General features: G+C 45.9%; 1 protein-coding gene across 1 annotated transcript in view; it reads left to right on the top strand.

Moving 5' to 3' along the window:
• The window catches only part of ttn.2 (titin, tandem duplicate 2), a 256,838-nt gene that overhangs the window by 145,670 nt on the left and 91,458 nt on the right, over positions 1 to 19,710 (top strand). Inside the window, exons 142-172 of the mRNA XM_061692635.1 lie at positions 33 to 332; positions 1,801 to 2,100; positions 2,202 to 2,307; positions 2,875 to 3,071; positions 3,158 to 3,463; positions 3,543 to 3,696; positions 3,761 to 3,885; positions 3,960 to 4,078; positions 4,237 to 4,417; positions 4,498 to 4,800; positions 4,894 to 5,367; positions 5,505 to 5,807; positions 5,888 to 6,044; positions 6,118 to 6,260; positions 6,335 to 6,453; positions 6,542 to 6,719; positions 6,821 to 7,105; positions 7,185 to 7,478; positions 7,555 to 7,854; positions 9,188 to 9,496; positions 9,570 to 9,787; positions 10,767 to 11,081; positions 11,158 to 11,272; positions 13,207 to 13,509; positions 13,593 to 13,774; positions 13,853 to 13,982; positions 14,063 to 14,214; positions 14,470 to 14,617; positions 15,978 to 16,198; positions 17,364 to 17,460; positions 19,105 to 19,401. Of these exons, the coding sequence (XP_061548619.1) occupies positions 33 to 332; positions 1,801 to 2,100; positions 2,202 to 2,307; positions 2,875 to 3,071; positions 3,158 to 3,463; positions 3,543 to 3,696; positions 3,761 to 3,885; positions 3,960 to 4,078; positions 4,237 to 4,417; positions 4,498 to 4,800; positions 4,894 to 5,367; positions 5,505 to 5,807; positions 5,888 to 6,044; positions 6,118 to 6,260; positions 6,335 to 6,453; positions 6,542 to 6,719; positions 6,821 to 7,105; positions 7,185 to 7,478; positions 7,555 to 7,854; positions 9,188 to 9,496; positions 9,570 to 9,787; positions 10,767 to 11,081; positions 11,158 to 11,272; positions 13,207 to 13,509; positions 13,593 to 13,774; positions 13,853 to 13,982; positions 14,063 to 14,214; positions 14,470 to 14,617; positions 15,978 to 16,198; positions 17,364 to 17,460; positions 19,105 to 19,401 (6,831 nt within the window). The remainder of the gene's footprint in view (positions 1 to 32; positions 333 to 1,800; positions 2,101 to 2,201; positions 2,308 to 2,874; positions 3,072 to 3,157; positions 3,464 to 3,542; positions 3,697 to 3,760; positions 3,886 to 3,959; positions 4,079 to 4,236; positions 4,418 to 4,497; positions 4,801 to 4,893; positions 5,368 to 5,504; positions 5,808 to 5,887; positions 6,045 to 6,117; positions 6,261 to 6,334; positions 6,454 to 6,541; positions 6,720 to 6,820; positions 7,106 to 7,184; positions 7,479 to 7,554; positions 7,855 to 9,187; positions 9,497 to 9,569; positions 9,788 to 10,766; positions 11,082 to 11,157; positions 11,273 to 13,206; positions 13,510 to 13,592; positions 13,775 to 13,852; positions 13,983 to 14,062; positions 14,215 to 14,469; positions 14,618 to 15,977; positions 16,199 to 17,363; positions 17,461 to 19,104; positions 19,402 to 19,710) is intronic.

Below are 19,710 nucleotides of genomic sequence, written 5' to 3' on the forward strand. Positions count from 1 at the left end.
TCAAATTCCTAAATTCCTGATTGGTCTTCCAGATCCTCCATGGCCTCCGGGCAAACCGACAGTGAAGGACGTGGCCAAGACCTCCTGCTTCCTGATGTGGACCAAGCCAGAACATGACGGGGGAGCAAAGATTGATGGCTACGTCATCGAGATGCTCAAGAGCGGCACCACAGATTGGATCCGCGTGGCGGAGGGCGTCAACATGACCGAGTACTTCCTGAGGGGCCTGATGGAGAAGCAGGAGTACTCATTCAGGGTGCGAGCTGTCAACGTAGCTGGGGAGAGCGAACCCAGCGAGCCCAGCGACCCGGTCCTCTGCAAGGAGAGACTCAGTAAGAGACACAGATTAACTGAGGTGGGAGAAGGTCACATATGTCCAAGTGATAAGTAACTCTGAAGACTTGACCATAAAGTTTCAAGCAAGTCCCAAGTGGAGTCCCCACTAAATTCCAAGCAAGTCAAGTTTTTATGGGTTAAGCAAGTAATAAGTCGTCATACAGTCCTGCTCAGTCATAAAATATTAGGCACTTTGTGCTCAGTATTAGCATGCTGCAATAACACTTCCTGTACTTGCATTAGTTAGCTGTACTATCACCTTCACAATCTTTTTTAAATGGTCTTCGTATTGTTTATGACTCTGTTAAATCAATTAAATTCATAACCAACTTGAAGTTTAGGGTCGGTTGCTATGTTTATGTAGGTTATGGTTGACCAGCTTTCATCTAGCTAAATTGTGAAATTGACATAGTATAACTGTGGGGGTTTGGAGTTGGATGTTGTAGTTAGATGTTGTGTCTCCTATCAAAGACTTGCAAACCTTGCATGTTTTTTTTCCCGATTCCATCAAAAACATGGCTCTGATACTTGCTTAATTAGGTGGCTTGACAATTTGTGCTCAGTATGATCATGTTGCAACAACACTAGCTGTACTTACATTAGTTAGCTGTACTATCACGTTCAAATCTTTTTTTTTAAATGGTCTTCATATTGTCTTCAATTTGTCTTCTCAATTAAACTCATAACCAACATTAACCTTAGGGTTGGGTTATGTTTACGTAGGTTATGTTTGACCTGCTAGCTAAATTGTGAAGTTGGCGTAGTTTAACTGTGTGGGTTTTGGAGCGACGAATGAACTTAGATGTTGTAGGTAGTTGTTGTGTCTCTTGTCGAATAGTTACAAACCTTGCATGTTGCCATTCTCTTTTTCCCGATCAAAATCATGGTCCTTGAATCGCAATGTAATAATCAGAGCTCACTCCATGATACTTGGTTCATGAGGTGGTTTGTGCATGCAGCATTACACAAAAAAAAAAAACCTCTAACAAAACTAGTGACGCACTACCTTGAAACTACAGACTTTCAAATGTTAACCATCAGTGGTGTGCAAAGGGGAGCCTAGGGGTTGTGGGCCCCTCTCATCCAACTCAGGGGGCATCTAAACGGGTTGGGTGGGCATTACAAATAGCCTCCCCTACCCCTCATTGTCAAATGTATTTTGATTGGGCAAGAAGTCCGTCAGCATTGGACGATTGGTTTTCATCAAGAGACATCTCCAGCGTTGGGTGCCCCGAGCAGTAACACACCTTTGCATGTCACTGTAAACAGCAAGACTTGTCAAGTCCTGTAGTTCAAGTCAAACTCTAGTTGAGTCATGAATTTTAGTTTAAGCCAAGCACGTCCAAAGTTGTAAAGTTGTTGACTTAAGTCTGATGACTTTACTTGAGTACCCCGCCGCTGCACTTTTTTTGTCACAAAGGCCAGAAGGCACTAAGCATCCTCATGACGCCACCTTCTTCGCAGACCCACCTTCAGCCCCTCGCTGGCTGGATGTCACCGGCATTAGTAAGAACAGTGCCGGGTTGAAGTGGACTGTTCCTGAGCGCGACGGAGGCTCACCCATCACCAACTACGTGGTGGAGAAACGGGATGTCCGACGTAAAGGCTGGCAGGCCGTGGACACCACTGTCAAGGAGCTCAAGTACACGGTGATGCCCCTCAATGAAGGTTCACTCTACGTGTTCCGTGTGGCGGCTGAGAACGCTGTTGGCGTCGGGCCATTTTGCGAGCTGGAAGACTCCGTGCTGGCCAAGGACACTTTCAGTGAGTTACCAGGAAGTTCGGCCAAATGTTTTGGCATCATACAGTTGAATCCACTTTGTGATTGTTGGCTGTTCATGAAATGATTTGTCTGCTTGTTCCAGCCACTCCCGGGCCACCGTACGCCCTCGCCGTTGACGCCGTGACCAAAAGATATGTGGACCTGCAGTGGGAGGCACCTAAAAATGATGGTGGCAGACCCATCCTCAGGTAGGACATACAAAGGTGAAGTTTGTTGGTTTGTCCAGAGACTACTACTTTTAAATTTCAAAGAATAGATTTAAAAATCTTACAGTCTACAAAACTCGGAATGGTCTTGGACCCAAGGAGACTTCCAGACCCCTCAGGCTTATTGTGTGTTTCCAAAACACCAAAACTAGAACCAGACCAAAGTAAAGAAACATTGTACATTCCACTTCAACTACTGAGCAAACTTCCTGAATCACTGACTCAAACAGTAAATCTGTCTTGAAAATGTTATTGTTCAGTGCTGCGTTTTCCGAATGAAAAATATTATCTCTTGCTTTTAGTTTGTGATTTTAACTTAAGAAGCTATTTGTTTTGATGAGCTGTTTTTTATTTTACTGTTTTATCTTTTCATTCATACTGCTTTTGCGTTGGGATTTTATCTCAATTTACATATCATTTGATCTTGTTTTCATTGATCATATCTTTGCCTCTTTAAAGTACTATGGATTTGCATTGTGTATGAATGGTGAACAACAAACAAACCTTCCTTTCCTATGATGCCTGACTGTCCTGTCATAAACCTGACAGGTATTCTATCGAGAAGAAGGAGAAACTCGGAACTCGCTGGGTGAAGTGTGGAAAGACTTCCGGGCCGGACTGCAAATACAGAGTGACAGACGTGATTGAGGGAACAGAGGTTCAATTCCAGGTCCGCGCCGAGAACGAGGCGGGAGTCGGACATCCAAGTGAACCCACCGAGATCCTGACGATTGAAGACCCAACAGGCAAGTAGAGAGCTACCCACCAAGCTACTCAACCACCCACGAGATGTCTTTCTGTAGATGTGAGATAAAACGTCTTCTCTCTGTAGGTGCCCCGTCTCCTCCCATCGAGCTTCATGTGACTACTGCCAGCCGGAACTTCCTGTCCATCCGCTGGAAGCCCCCGCAAAGGGATGGTGGCTCTCCCATCACTGGCTACCACATTGAGATGTGCGAGCCTGGGACGGAGAAATGGATGAGGGTCAACTCTCGTCCTGTCAAGGAGCTGAAGTACACCGTAGAGGAAGGCATCATCCCCGAGAAGGAGTACATCTTGAGAGTGAGAGCCATCAACTCTGTGGGAGTTAGTGAGCCTTCCGATATCTCTGAGAACGTCGTTGCCAAAGACTCTGACTGTAAGAACGGGAGCTGGGGCTCTTAGTTTGTAGGGAATGTTATTTGTTTTTTCACGCTTACTACTGTCTGTATTTCCAGGCAACCCAACGCTGGAATTCCAGACTCTGGACCTGGTCGTTGTGGAGAAAGAGAAACTGCATATCCCAGTTCCCTTCAGAGCTGTGCCCTCACCCAAGATCACTTGGCACAAAAATGGCAAAGAGCTGAAGGCTGACGACCGTCTTGGCTTAAGGTGGGTGCTCATTTCAGTTCCGTTCATGTGAGTAGTGGCTGAAGAGATTGTTCGTGCTCACCAGGAAAGAGTATACTTCCTGTCACCTGGAGGTGGACAGTAGCCTTCACTCTGATGCAGGCCAGTACAAAGTGACTCTGGAGAATAAACTTGGAGCCGCCAGTGCCACCATCAATGTCAAAGTCATCGGTAACCAATCATCCGATCCACAGCACTAGCTGTTATTCCCATGTTTCTCACCAGTCTTCAAACTGCATCTACAGGTCTTCCAGGCCCGTGCAAGGAAATTGTGGCCTCTGAGATCACTAAGAGCTCCTGCAAGGTCTCCTGGGATCCTCCTGACTACGATGGGGGAACCCCGATCCTTCACTACGTGCTGCAGGTCAGTACCACAGCTCTTGATCAAGTTCTTTTGGTCTTCATCTTTTGGAGTACGGGTGTTTGGCTGTGCATGCCACCATGCGTTTCTAGATCCACAAATCAGAGATGTTCCAGAAACTGATGATGTTTCATTTGGTTTTCTGACTGTTACTGTCACAGCGGCGTGAGGCCGGCAGGAGGACGTATGTCAACATGATGTCTGGAGAAAATAAAGTGAGCTGGAACGTCAAAGACCTAATCCCCAACGGAGAGTACTACTTTAGAGTCCAGGCCGTAAACAAGATTGGAGGAGGGGAGTTTGTCGAGCTGCGCAACCCCGTCATCGCTGAGGATCAGAAACGTAAGAACCAACAGTTTGTCCCTAAAAATGACATCCTGTTGTGGCTTGTTGAAACTTAATTGTGTCTTACCTCACATCAGATCCTCCTGACCCACCTGTGGACGTGGAGACCCACAATCCTACATCAGGCACCATCACACTGACCTGGAAGCCTCCCATGTATGACGGAGGTGCCAAGATAATGGGCTACATCCTGGAGCGGCAGCTCAAGGGTGAGGACAAGTGGGAGAGGTGCAATGACTTCCTGGTTCCGGTGCTTTCCTACACCGTCAGAGGACTGATGGAGGCAAAGAGCTACGCCTTCAGAGTCCGAGCGGAAAATTCAGCCGGTGTCAGCGATCCATCTCGCAGCACTCTGTTTGTCAAGGCCTTGGAGGCAGTTGGTGAGGAAATCTCTGGGATCTTATGTTTCGCACTTGGATGGTCCTGTTGCTGTCATCGCCTCAGCCTTATTTTGTGTCTGCATTTGTCATCAGATGCTCCCAAGGTCTTCCTGAGTGGCAGCCTTCAGTCAGGCCTGAACGTGAAGCGAGGCAGTGAGATCCGCCTGGACGCCAATATCTCTGGCTCCCCGTACCCTGAGATCACCTGGTACTGGAACAACCAGGTTATCCGGCCCGAGGTGCTCCGCAGGAGGCCAGAGAGACCACTGAAAAAGAAGGTAGAGAAGAAGGAAGAGGTAAAGAAGGAGGAGAGTGAGGGAGAGAAAAAAGAGCTGGAAGATGGAACAGTGAAGGATGCAGAGGAAAAGAAGGAGGAGGTGGCCGAACCGGAGGAGGAGGAGACAGACTACCCGACTATTGGCGAGCGGTTGACTATCAACAACAGCCGAAGGGGCGAATCCACCGCAGTTATTAAGGACTCACTCCGTGTTGACCACGGCGTCTACATGGTGAAGGTGGAGAACGACCACGGCATCGCTTCAGCCACCTGCGAGGTCGACGTCCTTGGTGAGAACTCGGTCTTTCTGTTATGTCTGTAGAGCTAGTAGTGATCTAGTATTTCCTCATCTGGTCACATTATAGTCTCCTTGAGGACTGTGCAGACTGTAGAGCTTCAGGGCCTTAACATATTTCCCTGTTGTTAGACACTCCTGGACCTCCAATCAACTTTTGCTTTGAAGAGGTAAGGAAAAACTCTGTGATCTGCAAGTGGGATCCCCCTAAAGACGACGGCGGCAGTGAGATCCTCAACTACACGCTGGAGAAGAAGGATAACTCCAAGATAGAGCTCGGATACAGCTCTGTAACCTCCACACTGAGAGGATGTCGCTATCTGGTGCCCAAACTCATTGAGAAGAAGGAGTACATCTTCAGAGTGGTCGCTGAGAACAAGTATGGTGCTGGTCCGCCCTGCATCTCCAAACCTCTTGTTGCTAAGAACCCCTTCGGTATGTAGAATCTCGAAGAATTGTCCTGGTTCATGTGAGCACCTTTAAGATAAATCATGTAATCTCACTGCCCTTCTCAGAACCTCCCGAGGCTCCAGAGAAGCCAGAGATCGAAGATGTCACAGCCCACAGCATGCTGGTCATCTGGAATGAGCCAAATGACAATGGCAGTCCTATCCTGGGATACTGGGTGGAGCGTCGTGAGATCAGCAGCTCCCACTGGGCTAGGGTCAACAGGTGGAGGATTGGAAAAAGAATGTTGTTGACTTTGTTCTGTTTTCTATGACTTCATTTTTAATGTGTTCTCCAGAAACATGGTCTCCTCCACCGAGCTGAATGTGGAAGGACTTGTTGAGGGTTTAACTTACATCTTCAGAGTGGCAGCCGAAAATCAAGCGGGCCCCGGAAAGTTCAGCGTTCCTTCAGATCCTAAAACAGCACAAGCTCCGATTCGTACGTACATTTTTCAGCTCTGGTGGTACTCAAATCTGAGTAGAGGTCTCCATCGTTAATATTTGTTTATACAGTGCCTCCCGGCCCACCAGTCCCCCGAGTGGTGGCAACCACGGATCACTCTATTGATGTTGAGTGGGATGCACCTGCCGACAATGGAGGAGGCGAGATCCTGGGATACCACGTGGATAAGGTGCATAATGAGTCAACTTAATTTGAAAATGTGAAAATGTAAATCTCGGATCTTCTGATAAATAATGATCTTCTCTGGTGTTCTGCAGACTATTGCTGGTACCAAAGACTGGTCCAGGTCTACAGAACGTCCATGGAAGACTCGGGCATTTACCGTTTATGGAGTCCGTGAGGGAGCCAAGTACCTGGTCAGAGTCATTGCCTGCAACGCTGCAGGAGAAGGAACTCCAGGTTTCACTGAGTCGGTGTTTGTCAGGAATCCTGCAGGTCAAGCAGAGGCTGACAAGATGAAAATGTCTAACCAATATCAAATACTTGTATAAACCAGCATTAGATTCTTACTGTCGGTTGCTGGCTCCCTTCTGCAGAAATGCCTGTGGTCGAGCTGGATGTATTAGTCAAGAATGGTGTGGTCATCAGAGCTGGTGAGACGCTTCGTGTTCCGGCATTGGTCACTGGTAAACCCTATCCAACCATCACTTGGACCGTGGAAGATGTCAAACCTGACAAAGACCGTGTGGACATCCTCACCGAAGGCAACAACAGCATTGTGTTCATTAAAAGCGCGCAGAGGAAGGACTGTGGCAAATACTTAGTCTCTGCGTGTAACCCGAGTGGCACGAGGTCTGCCTTCACCCGGGTCGATGTCATGGGTAAGTGGACATATAGGTATACGTATGGGAGTTTATGGTTACAAAACGTAACGAGGACAACAACCCTTTTTGTTTGCAGATGTTCCTGGACCAGTCACTGACCTAAAACCAGTAGTGGTGACCAGAAAGATGATATTCCTGAACTGGGACGACCCCATGGACGACGGTGGAAGTGACGTGACTGGCTTCCTCGTGGAGCGCAAAGATGCCAAAATGCACACGTGGAGGCAGCCCATCGAAACAGCCTCCTCCAAATGCGAGTGCATTGGGATCATGGAGGGACAAGAGTACATGTTCCGTGTCACTGCCAAGAACAAGTACGGCATGGGCCCGCCTGTCGAGCTAGGACCCATCAAGGCTGTGGACCCACAAGGTAGAGGCCTCCATTTTGGTTTTATGTTATGTTGATGATTCTGATTTCTAAAACGGTTACACTTTTGGTTCTGCAGGACCACCGTCGCCCCCAGAGAAGTTCCATTACACGGAGCGCACCAAGGATTCCATCACACTAGCCTGGAAGCCACCTCGCAATGACGGAGGCAGTCCTGTTGTTGGCTACTTTGTGGAGAAGAAGCGTCAAGACAAGCAGGCCTTTGAGCCTTGCAACACGGTGATCTGCCCCAACATGACCATGACGGTAGAGGGCCTGGAGGAGGCTTGGATGTACGAGTTTAGGATCAAATGTGCAAACCTGATTGGAGAAAGTGACCCATCCTTCCCGCTGACCGTGGTCATCCAGGACGATGAAGGTATACCAAATTTTAGAATCTTTTATCTTGCTGTTGATTATGGGTGGAAAGCTATAGACCAGGGGTGTCAAACATACGGACCACGGGCCAGAACCGGTCCGCAATAGGGTCCATTCCGGCGCGTGGGGATGGAGAACACATTCACTGCTATTTTTCAATAAAAGTAACTTTTGTTGCAAATTTTGTCCACTGGAGAGAGCACTGACAACACTTAAATGTTTTTTTTTTCCGTACACTTACATTTTAATGTATACATATACAAACGATGCATAACTGAATGGCGCACGCTCACTGGTTAATAATACTGCAACATTTATTCATTCATTCATTCATTTGCAACAAGGTAATAATGAATAAATGTGAATATTTTCACAAAGTTCTTGTAATTATTTGCACCAAAACAATAGGAAAAATATTGAATAGTTGTTCTTTATGGATTTTTAAGCCACGAATATTGTGGTCTGGCCCACTTGAATGTGGCCCGCAAACTAAAATGAGTTTGACAACTATGCTATAGACCATTTCATAATGTTTGTAAACAATAGGCAGGGGATACTTCCGGGTACCAGAAAAATGATTGAGTACAAATGACTTTTGTAGTCAATCATTTGGTGACAAAAACTTGGGGTTAGTTTTTTTCCAGTTTCCTGAAAAAAAAAAAGTATTAATCCAGTGGGTGAGGACTATAAACTATATATATAAATAGTTGTACAGAGAAAACTGCAAGACTGCAAGACTGCTGTGTGGCGTAGTAGACATTTCTAAAATGGACAAACATCCATCATCACAGTTTTTGGAAGGAATTTTCACACAGGTATGCGTAAAATGTTTGGTTGAGTCGTCTTTGAGTAATTTGTCAAAACATAACGTGTAGCCTGCTAGCTATCGTCAGCTCAAATGCACGCTATCCATTTCAGCTTCAAAATAGCATGTCTGTGGCAATAAGCTGAGCAACAGAAAAGTCACTTAAATAGCCACTCCGTCAATGATCATGTTAACAATGTCTGAATTTACAGCACATCTCTTTTTGAATCAACTTCCCTGTTGAAATGTAAATTACGGCCAGCGTTCTGTCTCCCATTCAAGCAATTTATCTCACATGACATCTTTCCACTGACACCTCACACATCAAACTATAGCGGTCAAGAAGGCTAAAATCATCATTCAGCCCATTTCCCCTGGTTTCTCACTGGCTCTGTCTTGGTCAAATGACGTGTTAGGGTTTGTATATTAATGCTGCCATCGGCGAAAGCGCTGTCTTCTGTACAGTATGTCTGACGTCATGGTGAAAATGTCCTGCTTGAGGCTTCCATATTGTTCTTGTCCCCGCCAGTGGCTCCTGAGATCCACATGCTGAAAGTATTCAAGGCTGACAGTATCACGGTGAAAAAGGGCGAGCCCATCGAGATCCCCGCCGACATCCTGGGCCTCCCCATCCCCAAAGTGGAGTGGTCCAAAAATGACTTGGTGCTGGAGAAGCCCACAGAAAGTCTGCTTATGGAGACGGCGGTGACTGGCAGGATGAACTGCAAGTCCACTCTGTCCATCCCCACGGCCAACCGGAAGGACCAAGGCAGCTACACCATATCTGCCTCCAACAACATGGGTTCTGCCAAGCACACAATCTCCGTCATGGTGCTAGGTGAGCAAAACATAACGAAACCTCAACACAGAAACCCCACAAGTGTAAGACTAAGCCCCCTTTCTCCATCCAGACCGGCCGCTTCCTCCCAGGAACTTGTCGGTGTCCAACATCAAGGCGGAGTCCTGCCAGCTACAGTGGGATGCGCCCCTGGATGATGGTGGCAGCGAGCTAACTAACTATATCGTTGATAAGAAGGAAGTGATCACAGAGGAACAGGAGGAAAAGGGACAGGAAGCTGAACCTCAGTGGGTGGAGCTCACCAACAGCATAATTGACAAAAAGTATCGGGTACGTCCTCTTTACCCTTACCTTGCCCATAGACAGAGGTGTCAAAAGTACTCACAAAAGTACAGAAACTTTCACTTTGGTAAACTCAAGTAAAAGTAAAAAAGTATAGTCTAAAATGTATTTAAATACAAAAGTAACAAGGAAGAAAGATTTATTTTGTTACTTTCAATTATATATATATATATATATATATATACAAAATCGTTTCCTCTATTTTTTTAACTTGCAGAGTTAAAAAAATAGGGGTCGTCCCTTACAGCTAGGGGTCGTCCCTTACACCAACAACAGCTACAGTAGCTGTTGTTGGCTTGACTTTTATGCTTTTAAAATGAGTTCCTGTAGCTTTGCCAATGTTGTGAACTAACAAAAAATACAAAATTAGGTCATGATAACAACTGAAAAATTATACTTTGCCTGCTTGTGTTTTTTCACATAAGACTTTTTAAGATGTTTTTTAAGGTTAGAAGCTGGTGCTTTTTGGGCTGCCACAAGGCAAAATGCATTCACCACGGATCCTTCTTGAAGCCGACAGCATAAAAAAATTACTCAAAATAAGGCCATGGATGGGAATATCTTGCTTCCTCAAATCTGTTGCGTCATGGTTTTTAACGCTCCCTAGTTTACATTCCTCCATGTTGCTGCTATCCCTGTTTTTCTGCCTTAAAAGACCCCCAGATCTCAATCTATCAAGATTTCAACTGTGGTTGACTTCCCTCTCTCTATTTTCGTCTTTTTTACGTCGTGTCATCATCCACGGAAGTTGACCAAAGTAATGAGCCTTTTTTTTTTTTTCTGACAAAATGAGTGGAAAGTACGCCTGTTTTCAAATGTAGGGAGTAAAACAAAAAAGTCGTCAGATAGATAAATACTCAAGTAAAGTACAGATGCCTGAAAAATCTATTTAAGTAGAGTAGCAAAGTATTTGTACTTCTGATCATAGTATTAGTTGTGAGGACAAATCCTCCTCCCTCTGCTGTAGGTGTGGAACCTGGATACCAACAAATCCTACCTGTTCCGTGTGAGAGCTGAGAACCGCTACGGCAAGTCTGACCCTTGCACAACGGAGGAAGTTCAGATCACAGACCCCTTCGGGCTCCCCGGCCCTCCGGAGAAACCGACCATCACAGAGTATTCCAAGACCTCCATGACCCTGACCTGGGAGCCACCAAGGGACAACGGTGGCTCCATGATCATTGGCTACTGGCTGGAGAAGAAAGAAAGAGGCAGCGCCTACTGGGCCAGAGTCAACAAGATGCCGGTCACCAAACGAGGCATGAAAGGGTGGGAGTACCAGGTAGGGTTTTTGATCATGCCGAGTTCTTTGAAAACATCTTGACTGAAACTGGAAGATAACTTTCTGCATCTGGCAGGTGACTCGCTTGTTTGAAGGAAGTGAGTATGAGTTCAGGGTTGCTGCTTTCAATTTAGCCGGAACTGGCCCGTTTAGTGCAGCATCCGACCCAGCTTTTGCCGTCGACCCTCTGAGTGAGTGAACTGATTGTCCATGTAAATTCTCAGTCATCCAGGTCATTGCAATCTGCAAAAGTTGCATTGAGGCAACTGGACTCTTCTTAGTTGTTGAAGACATTTGACCTTTTGTCCAAAAGGCTTCTTCAGTTCAAAATTGTAGGTGTGGAGTTCCCCTATTTATGTCTCTGGCGGGGGTGTCCCCTGGTGGTGTTCACTTGAGAGTTGTTGTTGTTGCCGGGTTTGGCAAGTGAATGACCCTTTTGGAAAGCGACCGGTCGTTCACCTGCCTGGTAGCAAAATGGCTTGTTAGCGGTCACTTTACTCATGGGGAGAGAAATTAGTAGTGATCGATCAAAATGTTTTTTTCAGGGTCGATACCTATTATTAGTAGTCAGGGTAGCCGATAACTGATCATTGGAGCCGATATTCATGTTGCTGTAAAAAGGAAATAATTGGCATCAAAATTTGAAAAAATAAAACTCCAACACTCATTCAAACACCTTTAAGCACATTTATTAAACAGCTTTTCAGTCAGTGGTCGACTGGTTAGAGCATCAGCCTCACAGTTCTGAGGACCCGGGTTCAATCCCCGGTCCCGCCTGTGTGGAGTTTGCATGTTCTCCCCGTGCCTGCGTGGGTTTTCTCCGGGGACTCCGGTTTCCTCCCACATCCCAAAAACATGCATTAATTGGAGACTCTAAGTTGCCCGTAGGTGTGAATGTGAGTGTGAATGGTTGTTTGTTTGTATGTGCCCTGCGATTGGCTGGCAACCAGTTCAGGGTGTACCCCGCCTCCTGCCCGATGACAGCTGGGATAGGCTCCAGCACGCCCGCGACCCTAGTGAGGAGAAGCGGCTCAGAAAATGGATGGATGGATGTTTTCAAATTCTAACAAAAAGTGCAGGAAGCTCAGCAGCATGTCTTACAAAGTTAAATGAAAACTTTAACAAATAAAAAGCTCCTTAAATTTTTGTTAGTCTTAGTTTTCCAAAATGTAAATATAATTGAATGTTTTACATAATAATAATAATAATAATAATAATAATAATAATAATAATAATAATAATAATAATAATAATAATAATAATAATAATAATAATAATAATAATAGGTGGCACGCTGGATGACCGGTTAGCACATCTGCCTCACAGTTCTGAGGACCGGGGTTCAAATCCCGGCCCTGCCTGTGTGGAGACATTGTTTCCCTACTGTTTCAGACATGAATGCATTGCTGTCGCACACGCAGACAAAGTCGCGCACACATACACACATACACACATACTGTGTGTGTGTGTGTGTGTGTATATATATATATATATATATATATATATATATAGGGAGAGAGAAAGAGAGAGAGACTGTATATTTGCATGTATTTGCTCCTGGATCGTCTCCATTTAGTAAAACTTTATCTTCTCTGTCCCGTGTGTGTGAGACTGAAAGCATTGTGCGTGCATTGCATGGCTCTTACTGCATGCTGATTGGCTGTTACCCATGCACAGCCGCTGCATGGGTAACCAATCAGGTGGTGCCGTGAGCGGGACAATGGCGAAGAGAGAAGTAACCAAAATAACAGATTCCGATTAAAAAAGACCAATACCGATATCCGCCAAAATGCCAAATATCGGCCCCGATAATCTTCCCAGCCGATAATCGGTCAATCACTAGTCAGGACATTGTTGGTAGCAGACAATAAGTGATTGTGTAAACCACCTCCTGTGAGAGCGGTTTACTTATTGGCATTAAAACCAGCAGTCCTCCCTGACCAGAATTTGGACGTTGTCTTCAAAGAAATGTACCTTTTGTATTAAAAGTGAAACGTCTGCAACACATAGGAAGAGTCCAGTTGCCAGTTCAACTTTTGCAGAATACACAAGATTCCTCTTGTGTTTCTGTGCTGTTGGCTTGATGATTCATTTTGAAACAAAACAAAACTGTTCAACCCACCAGCTCCTCCCAGTATGCCTGCTGCTCCCGTGGTGGCTGACAAGACCAAACACAGTGTCACACTGACCTGGAAGCCACCGGAGAAGGATGGCGGTAGCCCCATTAAGGGCTACATCATCCAGATCCAGGATGAGGGCAAATCCAATTGGGTGACGGTGAATGAAGAACTGCACCCCACCACTGAGTTCACCGTGCCGAGCCTCCGCGAGCTCAAGCGTTACCGCTTCAGAATTATTGCGGTCAACGACATTGGCGAATCAGACCCCAGCCCCCGCACCAGTGAGGTCTTGATTGAAGAAGTCCAACGTAAGGATTTTTTCTCCAGGCAATAGCTCATCGAAATTAACCGACGTGAGCTCTTGTCACTAATGTTTCTGGTCATGTTTCAGTCCCGCCATCCATTACTATTGACGTCGTGGTGGACGACCTGCTCTACGTCCGTGCCGGAGATCCAATTAGGATCCCTGCCACCATCAAGGGCCGTCCTGTGCCGAAGGTGACGTGGGACTTTGACGGGAAAGCCAAGTCTCACAAGAAGAACAAGCTGCACACACTTCCCGTGGACTCGGAGGTGACTTCTTTTGGCATTCGAAACCGATTAAATGCAATGTGTAACTCCTGAGCTCAACATGCTCTTGTGTCTTCTCAGGTTGAGTCCACAGACACCACGTCCGTTGTGACCATCCCCGTTAGTTTGAGGACCCACTCTGGACGCTACACTATCACAGCCAAGAACAAGTCTGGACAGAAACATGTCAACGTCAGAGTCAATGTCCTCGGTGTGGTTTCCTTCTTCTAAGGGGACTGGATGTAAGGAGCTTGTTTTGTATGTTGCTAACCATTTCATTCATGGTTTCAGATGTTCCTGGACCGCCGAAAGATCTGAAAGTGACGGACATCACCCGATCAACCATGAGGCTGATCTGGAAGCTGCCCGACAACGACGGCGGAGAGAGAATCAAAAGCTACTTCATTGAGAAGAAATGTGTTACTGACAAGGCCTGGACGAAGGTACATTAAGTGAAAGACAGACAGACAGACAGACAGATAGACAGACAGACAGACAGACAGACAGACAGACAGACAGACAGACAGACAGACAGATAGACAGATAGATAGATAGATAGATAGATAGATAGATAGATAGATAGATAGATAGATAGATTGATAGATTGATAGATTGATAGATAGATAGATCAGCTCAGCTCAGCTCGATCGGCTCGATCGGCTCGATCAGCTCGATCAGCTCCAATGATTGCTGCTCAGGTGAACGCGGCCTGCGCCAGTCAAGCCTTTGTGGTCCCGGGCCTCCTAGAGGGACAGGACTACCTGTTCAGAGTGCGAGCTGAGAACCGGCTGGGATTTGGTCCGTTTGCTATCACCAGTGATCCCGCCCAGGCCAGAGACCCCATTTGTGAGTTCACCTACTTGTTGTGTGTCCTAACCAGAATCAGAATCACGATCATCTTTATTAGTTATTTTTCGGTATTTATTAGTTTGTTAAAACACACAATGAACTTGTCTCTGGTAGTTGGAGTTACTCAGGTACTTTCACAAAAATAAATTCAAATAATAGTGTTCCCGCCACATATTTGTGATTCGCTACACACGGATTCACCTATACGCATTTACCATAGGCAATTATAGCCCTTTTTTATTTAATTGATGACAATTTGCAGCTTTTCGCTATTTGCTGCACGGCTCATTCCCCATCCCACACGTATAGCAGAGGTACTGTAACACTGTATAACAAAATACAGTGATATGAGTATTTTTAGTTTGCCCCCTCCAAACGTTTTTGAGGCACATTATGGTACCATCTTGGTGCCAAGGATCGGTGATAAAGTGAGTTGAGGAGCTTCATTGAGACAAATGTAGTGCTTCGCTGCCATTTTGTGATCCATCTATAGCGCAGGTGTCAAACAAAAGGCCCCGGGGGCCAAATCTGGCCCGCCAAGTCATTTCATGTGGCTCGTGAAAGCAAATCATCTTTGTCAACTTCCATGATTCTTGCTCAAATTCTCATAAAATAATAATAAATAGTATCGTTGAGACATTGCAAGCATTTTCTGTTTACAGTAACTTGAACAATAGTTGAACAAACTATTATCCTTGACGTCTGATTTCAAAACTAGGTATCCATCAATTTCTTGTATGTATGTAATATTATTATTAGATGACTAAACATTTATATGGTTTCACAGTCAACGGCCCTCTGAGGGAAACCGTGACGACAATGTGGCCCGCGACAAAAATGAGTTTGACACACCTGATCTATAGCAATCATACAGTAGCTGGTGGAAAGCCGTTACATTTGTCTCAGTTAAGCTTCTCAACTCATTTCAACATATTTCCTTGACATCAAAATGCCAAAAGATGATGCCAAAGTACTACTTTTAATCTTTTTCGGGCCAAGCACAAAATAACCAATGTACTGGGAAATTTCCGTTTACAATGTGCTTTTAAGTAAGTAAGTAGGTGAGTGAATAGGTGAATTCTCTATTGCCGAACTGTGAATATGCGGGGGAAGACATTTCTACATTTAGGACATACACACAAATGTCTAAAGTACAGAGAGTCATTAGCAAGATTAAGTCTTCGATAGTGACTAGTGATACTGATCAAATTGACTTGAATTGTGCAAATGATGGAGGGTAACAGAGCTACAACCATGGATACACTAATAATGGCACTAAAAAGATGCGGAAATTGGCAAAATGTCACGATGAAATGACAGTCGAGTGTTTCACCCTGATTTCGGACCACACCCGCAGATCCACCGGACCCCCCTACCAAGCTGAAGGTCAACCTGGTGACCAAGAACACAGTGACTCTGAGCTGGGAGCCTCCCAAAAACGATGGCGGCTCTCCCATCAAACATTACATTGTGGAGCGCTTGAGCTGGGACACCAGCGGCAAGGAAAAGGAAACCTGGAAGCAATGCAACAAGAGGGACGTGGAGGAGCTCAGCTTTGTGGTTGAAGACTTGAACGAGGTTGGCCTCTTCTTCTTTTTTGGGAATTACCAGTTAAGGGCGCAACACTGCGTTTAACCCCATGGGCTCTGTGCTGGCCATTTGTGTCCACCTCGCTTTCAACCATTTTAGCTATGTGCAATAAAGTGCATAATAATGGGTTGATGACATGAAAATCTGGTTTTCTGTATGTTTTCTTCAGAAAAAAAGCTGTATTTTTTTTATACAAATATGACATGCTATAGATAAACACAAACAAAGCTTAAACATCAGATATTGTTATATTTGGAAGCGATTGAAGACATCTTGTGGAAAACAAAAGACTGTAGATGTTTAAAGCTCCTACGGGTGCTTTGTCACAATGTCCTTCTAGAAGGCGGAGCAATTTACCCGCACTGGAATGAAGTGGGCACGGTGACCGACTGGTTAGAGCATCAGCCTCACAGTTCTAAGGACCTGGGTTCAATCCCCGGCCCCGCCTGTGTGGAGTTTGCATGTTCTCCCTGTGCCTGCGTGGGTTTTCTCCGGGCACTCCGGTTTCCTCCCACATCCCAAAAACATGCATTGATTGGAGACTCTCAATTGCCCGTAGGTGTGAATGTGAGTGTGAATGGTTGTTTGTTTATATGTGCCCTGCGATTGGCTGGCAACCAGTTCAGGGTGTCACCCACCTCCTGCCCGATGACAGCTGGGATAGACTCCAGCACGCCCGCGACCTGCTTTAGGAGAAGCGGTCAGAAAATGGATGGATGGATCTTTTCTACCAGATGACATAATTTATCCATTTTTGGACAAGCCTGCAATTTCATGTAAAAAAAATTTTTTTCCGAAAGAGGAGCTTCAGGACTAATGGCACAGTAGATTAGCATATTGGCAATGTGTCACTATGAACATGGACTGTTTAACCATTAGCAGCACAGTGGATGAGTGGTTAGCACATCGGAGGTTGGCGGTTCGAATCCGAGTTCTGACCTTCCTGTGTGACGTTTTCATGTTCTCCAGTTTATGCTCTGCAGGTATTCCGGCTTCCTCTCACATTCCAAAAACATTTTAGCATCTTAGCTTCAGTGAAAACGCAAAATTGTCCACAGGTGTGAATACTTGTTTGTCTACATGTGGCCTGCAATTTGCTGGCAACCAACTCAGGATATTCTACGCTGAGTGAGACCATGTTGTGGTTTTTCAGGGCGGAGAGTACGAGTTCCGAGTGAAAGCTGTGAACGCAGCCGGACAGAGTAGACCCTCGACCACCGCCGGACCGCTCGTCATCAAGGACCAGACGTGTAAGTAGGACCAACCTCTATCTATCTATCCATCCACCCATCCATCCATCCAGCCATCCATCCATCAGAATCAGAATCAGAATCAGAATCATCTTTATTTGCCAAGTATGTCCAAAACACACAAGGAATTTGTCTCCGGTAGTTGGAGCCGCTCTAGTACAACAGACAGTCAATTTACAGAACACTTTGGGGACATCAAGACATTGACAAAAAACAATTGTGCAAAAAGATGCAGAGTCCTCTAGCACTTAGAGCAGTTCGAACGACTAATATTGCAATAGTCCGGTGCAATGACCATTGTGCAAAGGGCGCTGAGACTTCAAGGAGTGTATGCGGTTTAAAGTGACGAGTAGTGCGATCATCTGGGACAATGTTGGTTGTGCAAATGTTACAGATACTCCTCAATCAGTGTGCAAATGGAGCAGATGCTACTCTGGCATGAGTGGCCAGTATATGCAAATAGTGCAGCATGGCGAGACAACTACAGTGAGTGCACGAGTAATACATAATTGGCCCCACAGAAATGTGACAACGAACTCAAGTCGAAAAATTGCCAGCTTGTTGTAATGGAATTATAGGTTAGGTGTTTAAGAAGTTGATCGCAAGAGGGAAGAAGCTGTTGGAATGTCTACTAGTTCTAGTTTGCGTTGATCGGTAGCGCCTACCTGAGGGAAGGAGCTGGAAGAGCCGGTGACCGGGGTGCAGACGGTCCGAGAGGATTTTGCACGCCCTTGTCTTAGATCTGGCAGCGTGCAAGTCCTCAATGGTGGGTAGGGGGGTACCGACAATCCTTTCAGCAGTTTTGATTGTCCGTTGCAGTCGGAGTTTGTCCTTTTTTGTAGCAGCACCAAACCAGACTGTGATGGAAGAACACAGGACTGATTCGATGACCGCTGTGTAGAACTGTCTCAGCAGCTCCGATGGCAGGCCGTGCTTTCTCAGAAGCCGCAGGAAGTACATCCTCTGCTGGGCCTTTTTGAGGACGGAGTTGATGTTGTTCGCCTACTTCAGGTCCTGAGAGATTGTAATTCCCAGGAACTTGAAGGTCTCGACGGTTGACACAAGGCAGCTGGAGAACGTGAGGGGCAGCTGTGGCGAAGGATGCCTCCATCCATCCAGTTGTAGCAGGCAGTAGTATTAATAGTAGTTTTAGTATTAATAGTATTTAGTATTAACAAAGGCAACTCACTCTTACTCTTGTCTTTATAAAATCATAATAATGGTAAAGACATACAATAGTTCAAAAACTTTGCCAATTTCATACAAATCCATTCATATCTCATTAATACCACCATTTATTTTGCTGTCTGCTATTGCGTAAATGCAAAATGGCTGCCTCATCCTGGCACTTCAGCTCACAGATCCCTGTGGTGTGTTGCAACAACACAATGAGGCTCCCTCCAGTGGCATTAATGGTAAAGACAGCTTGAGTGACAAAAAAGGACAATTTGTAAAAGAACAAAAAAAAAAAATACTCTGGAGTATGTCCTTACCGTTATTGATCAAACGATATGAAAATGACCCGTATCTATCAATCCTCACGTGGCATCATGTATGGTCATGTGTCGTCAAGTGTCGTTGCTTGCCTCGAAAGGCGCTATATGAATCAGAATGATGATAATTGAACAGTTTCCCGCATTCCAGGTCCCCCCGCCATCGAGCTGCGGGAGGTGATGGAGGGCGAGGAGGGCTGCGACATCAGCATGGTGGCCAAGGTCAGCGGCTGCCCTTTCCCGACTCTCACGTGGCACAAAGCCAATCTGGCGGCCCCTGAGAAGAAGGCGGCCGTGCAGTACGACCAGCACTTCAACAAACTGGTGACGCACAACAAGTGCACGCTGCTGGTGCAGCAGGCCACCCGCCAGGACAGCGCCCTCTACAGCCTGACGGCCAGCAACAGCCTGGGCACCGTCACCAAGGACATCAAACTCTTCGTGTTCGGTGAGGAAGTCAAACCTCGAAGTGTTCATGCAGGGGTTCTCAAACTTTAGGAGTCCAGGGAGCAAGGCTGTACTACTACAGTAGTTTAGGATTCTTCAAATGTTTTTGTTTTTTATTTAGTTTTAAGTTTTTAGACGCTTTGGTGGCATGATGGGCGACTGGTTAGCACATCTGCCTCACAGTTCTGAGGACCGGGGTTCAAAGTAGTGGGTTCAAAGTGTCGTGTGCATGCTGGAGCCTATCCCAGCTGACTCGGGGCAAGAGGCAGGGCACATTCTGAACTGGTCACCAGCCAAACGCAGGGCACAT

Source organism: Phycodurus eques, chromosome 12, assembly GCF_024500275.1.
Source record: "Phycodurus eques isolate BA_2022a chromosome 12, UOR_Pequ_1.1, whole genome shotgun sequence".
NCBI lineage: Eukaryota > Metazoa > Chordata > Actinopteri > Syngnathiformes > Syngnathidae > Phycodurus > Phycodurus eques.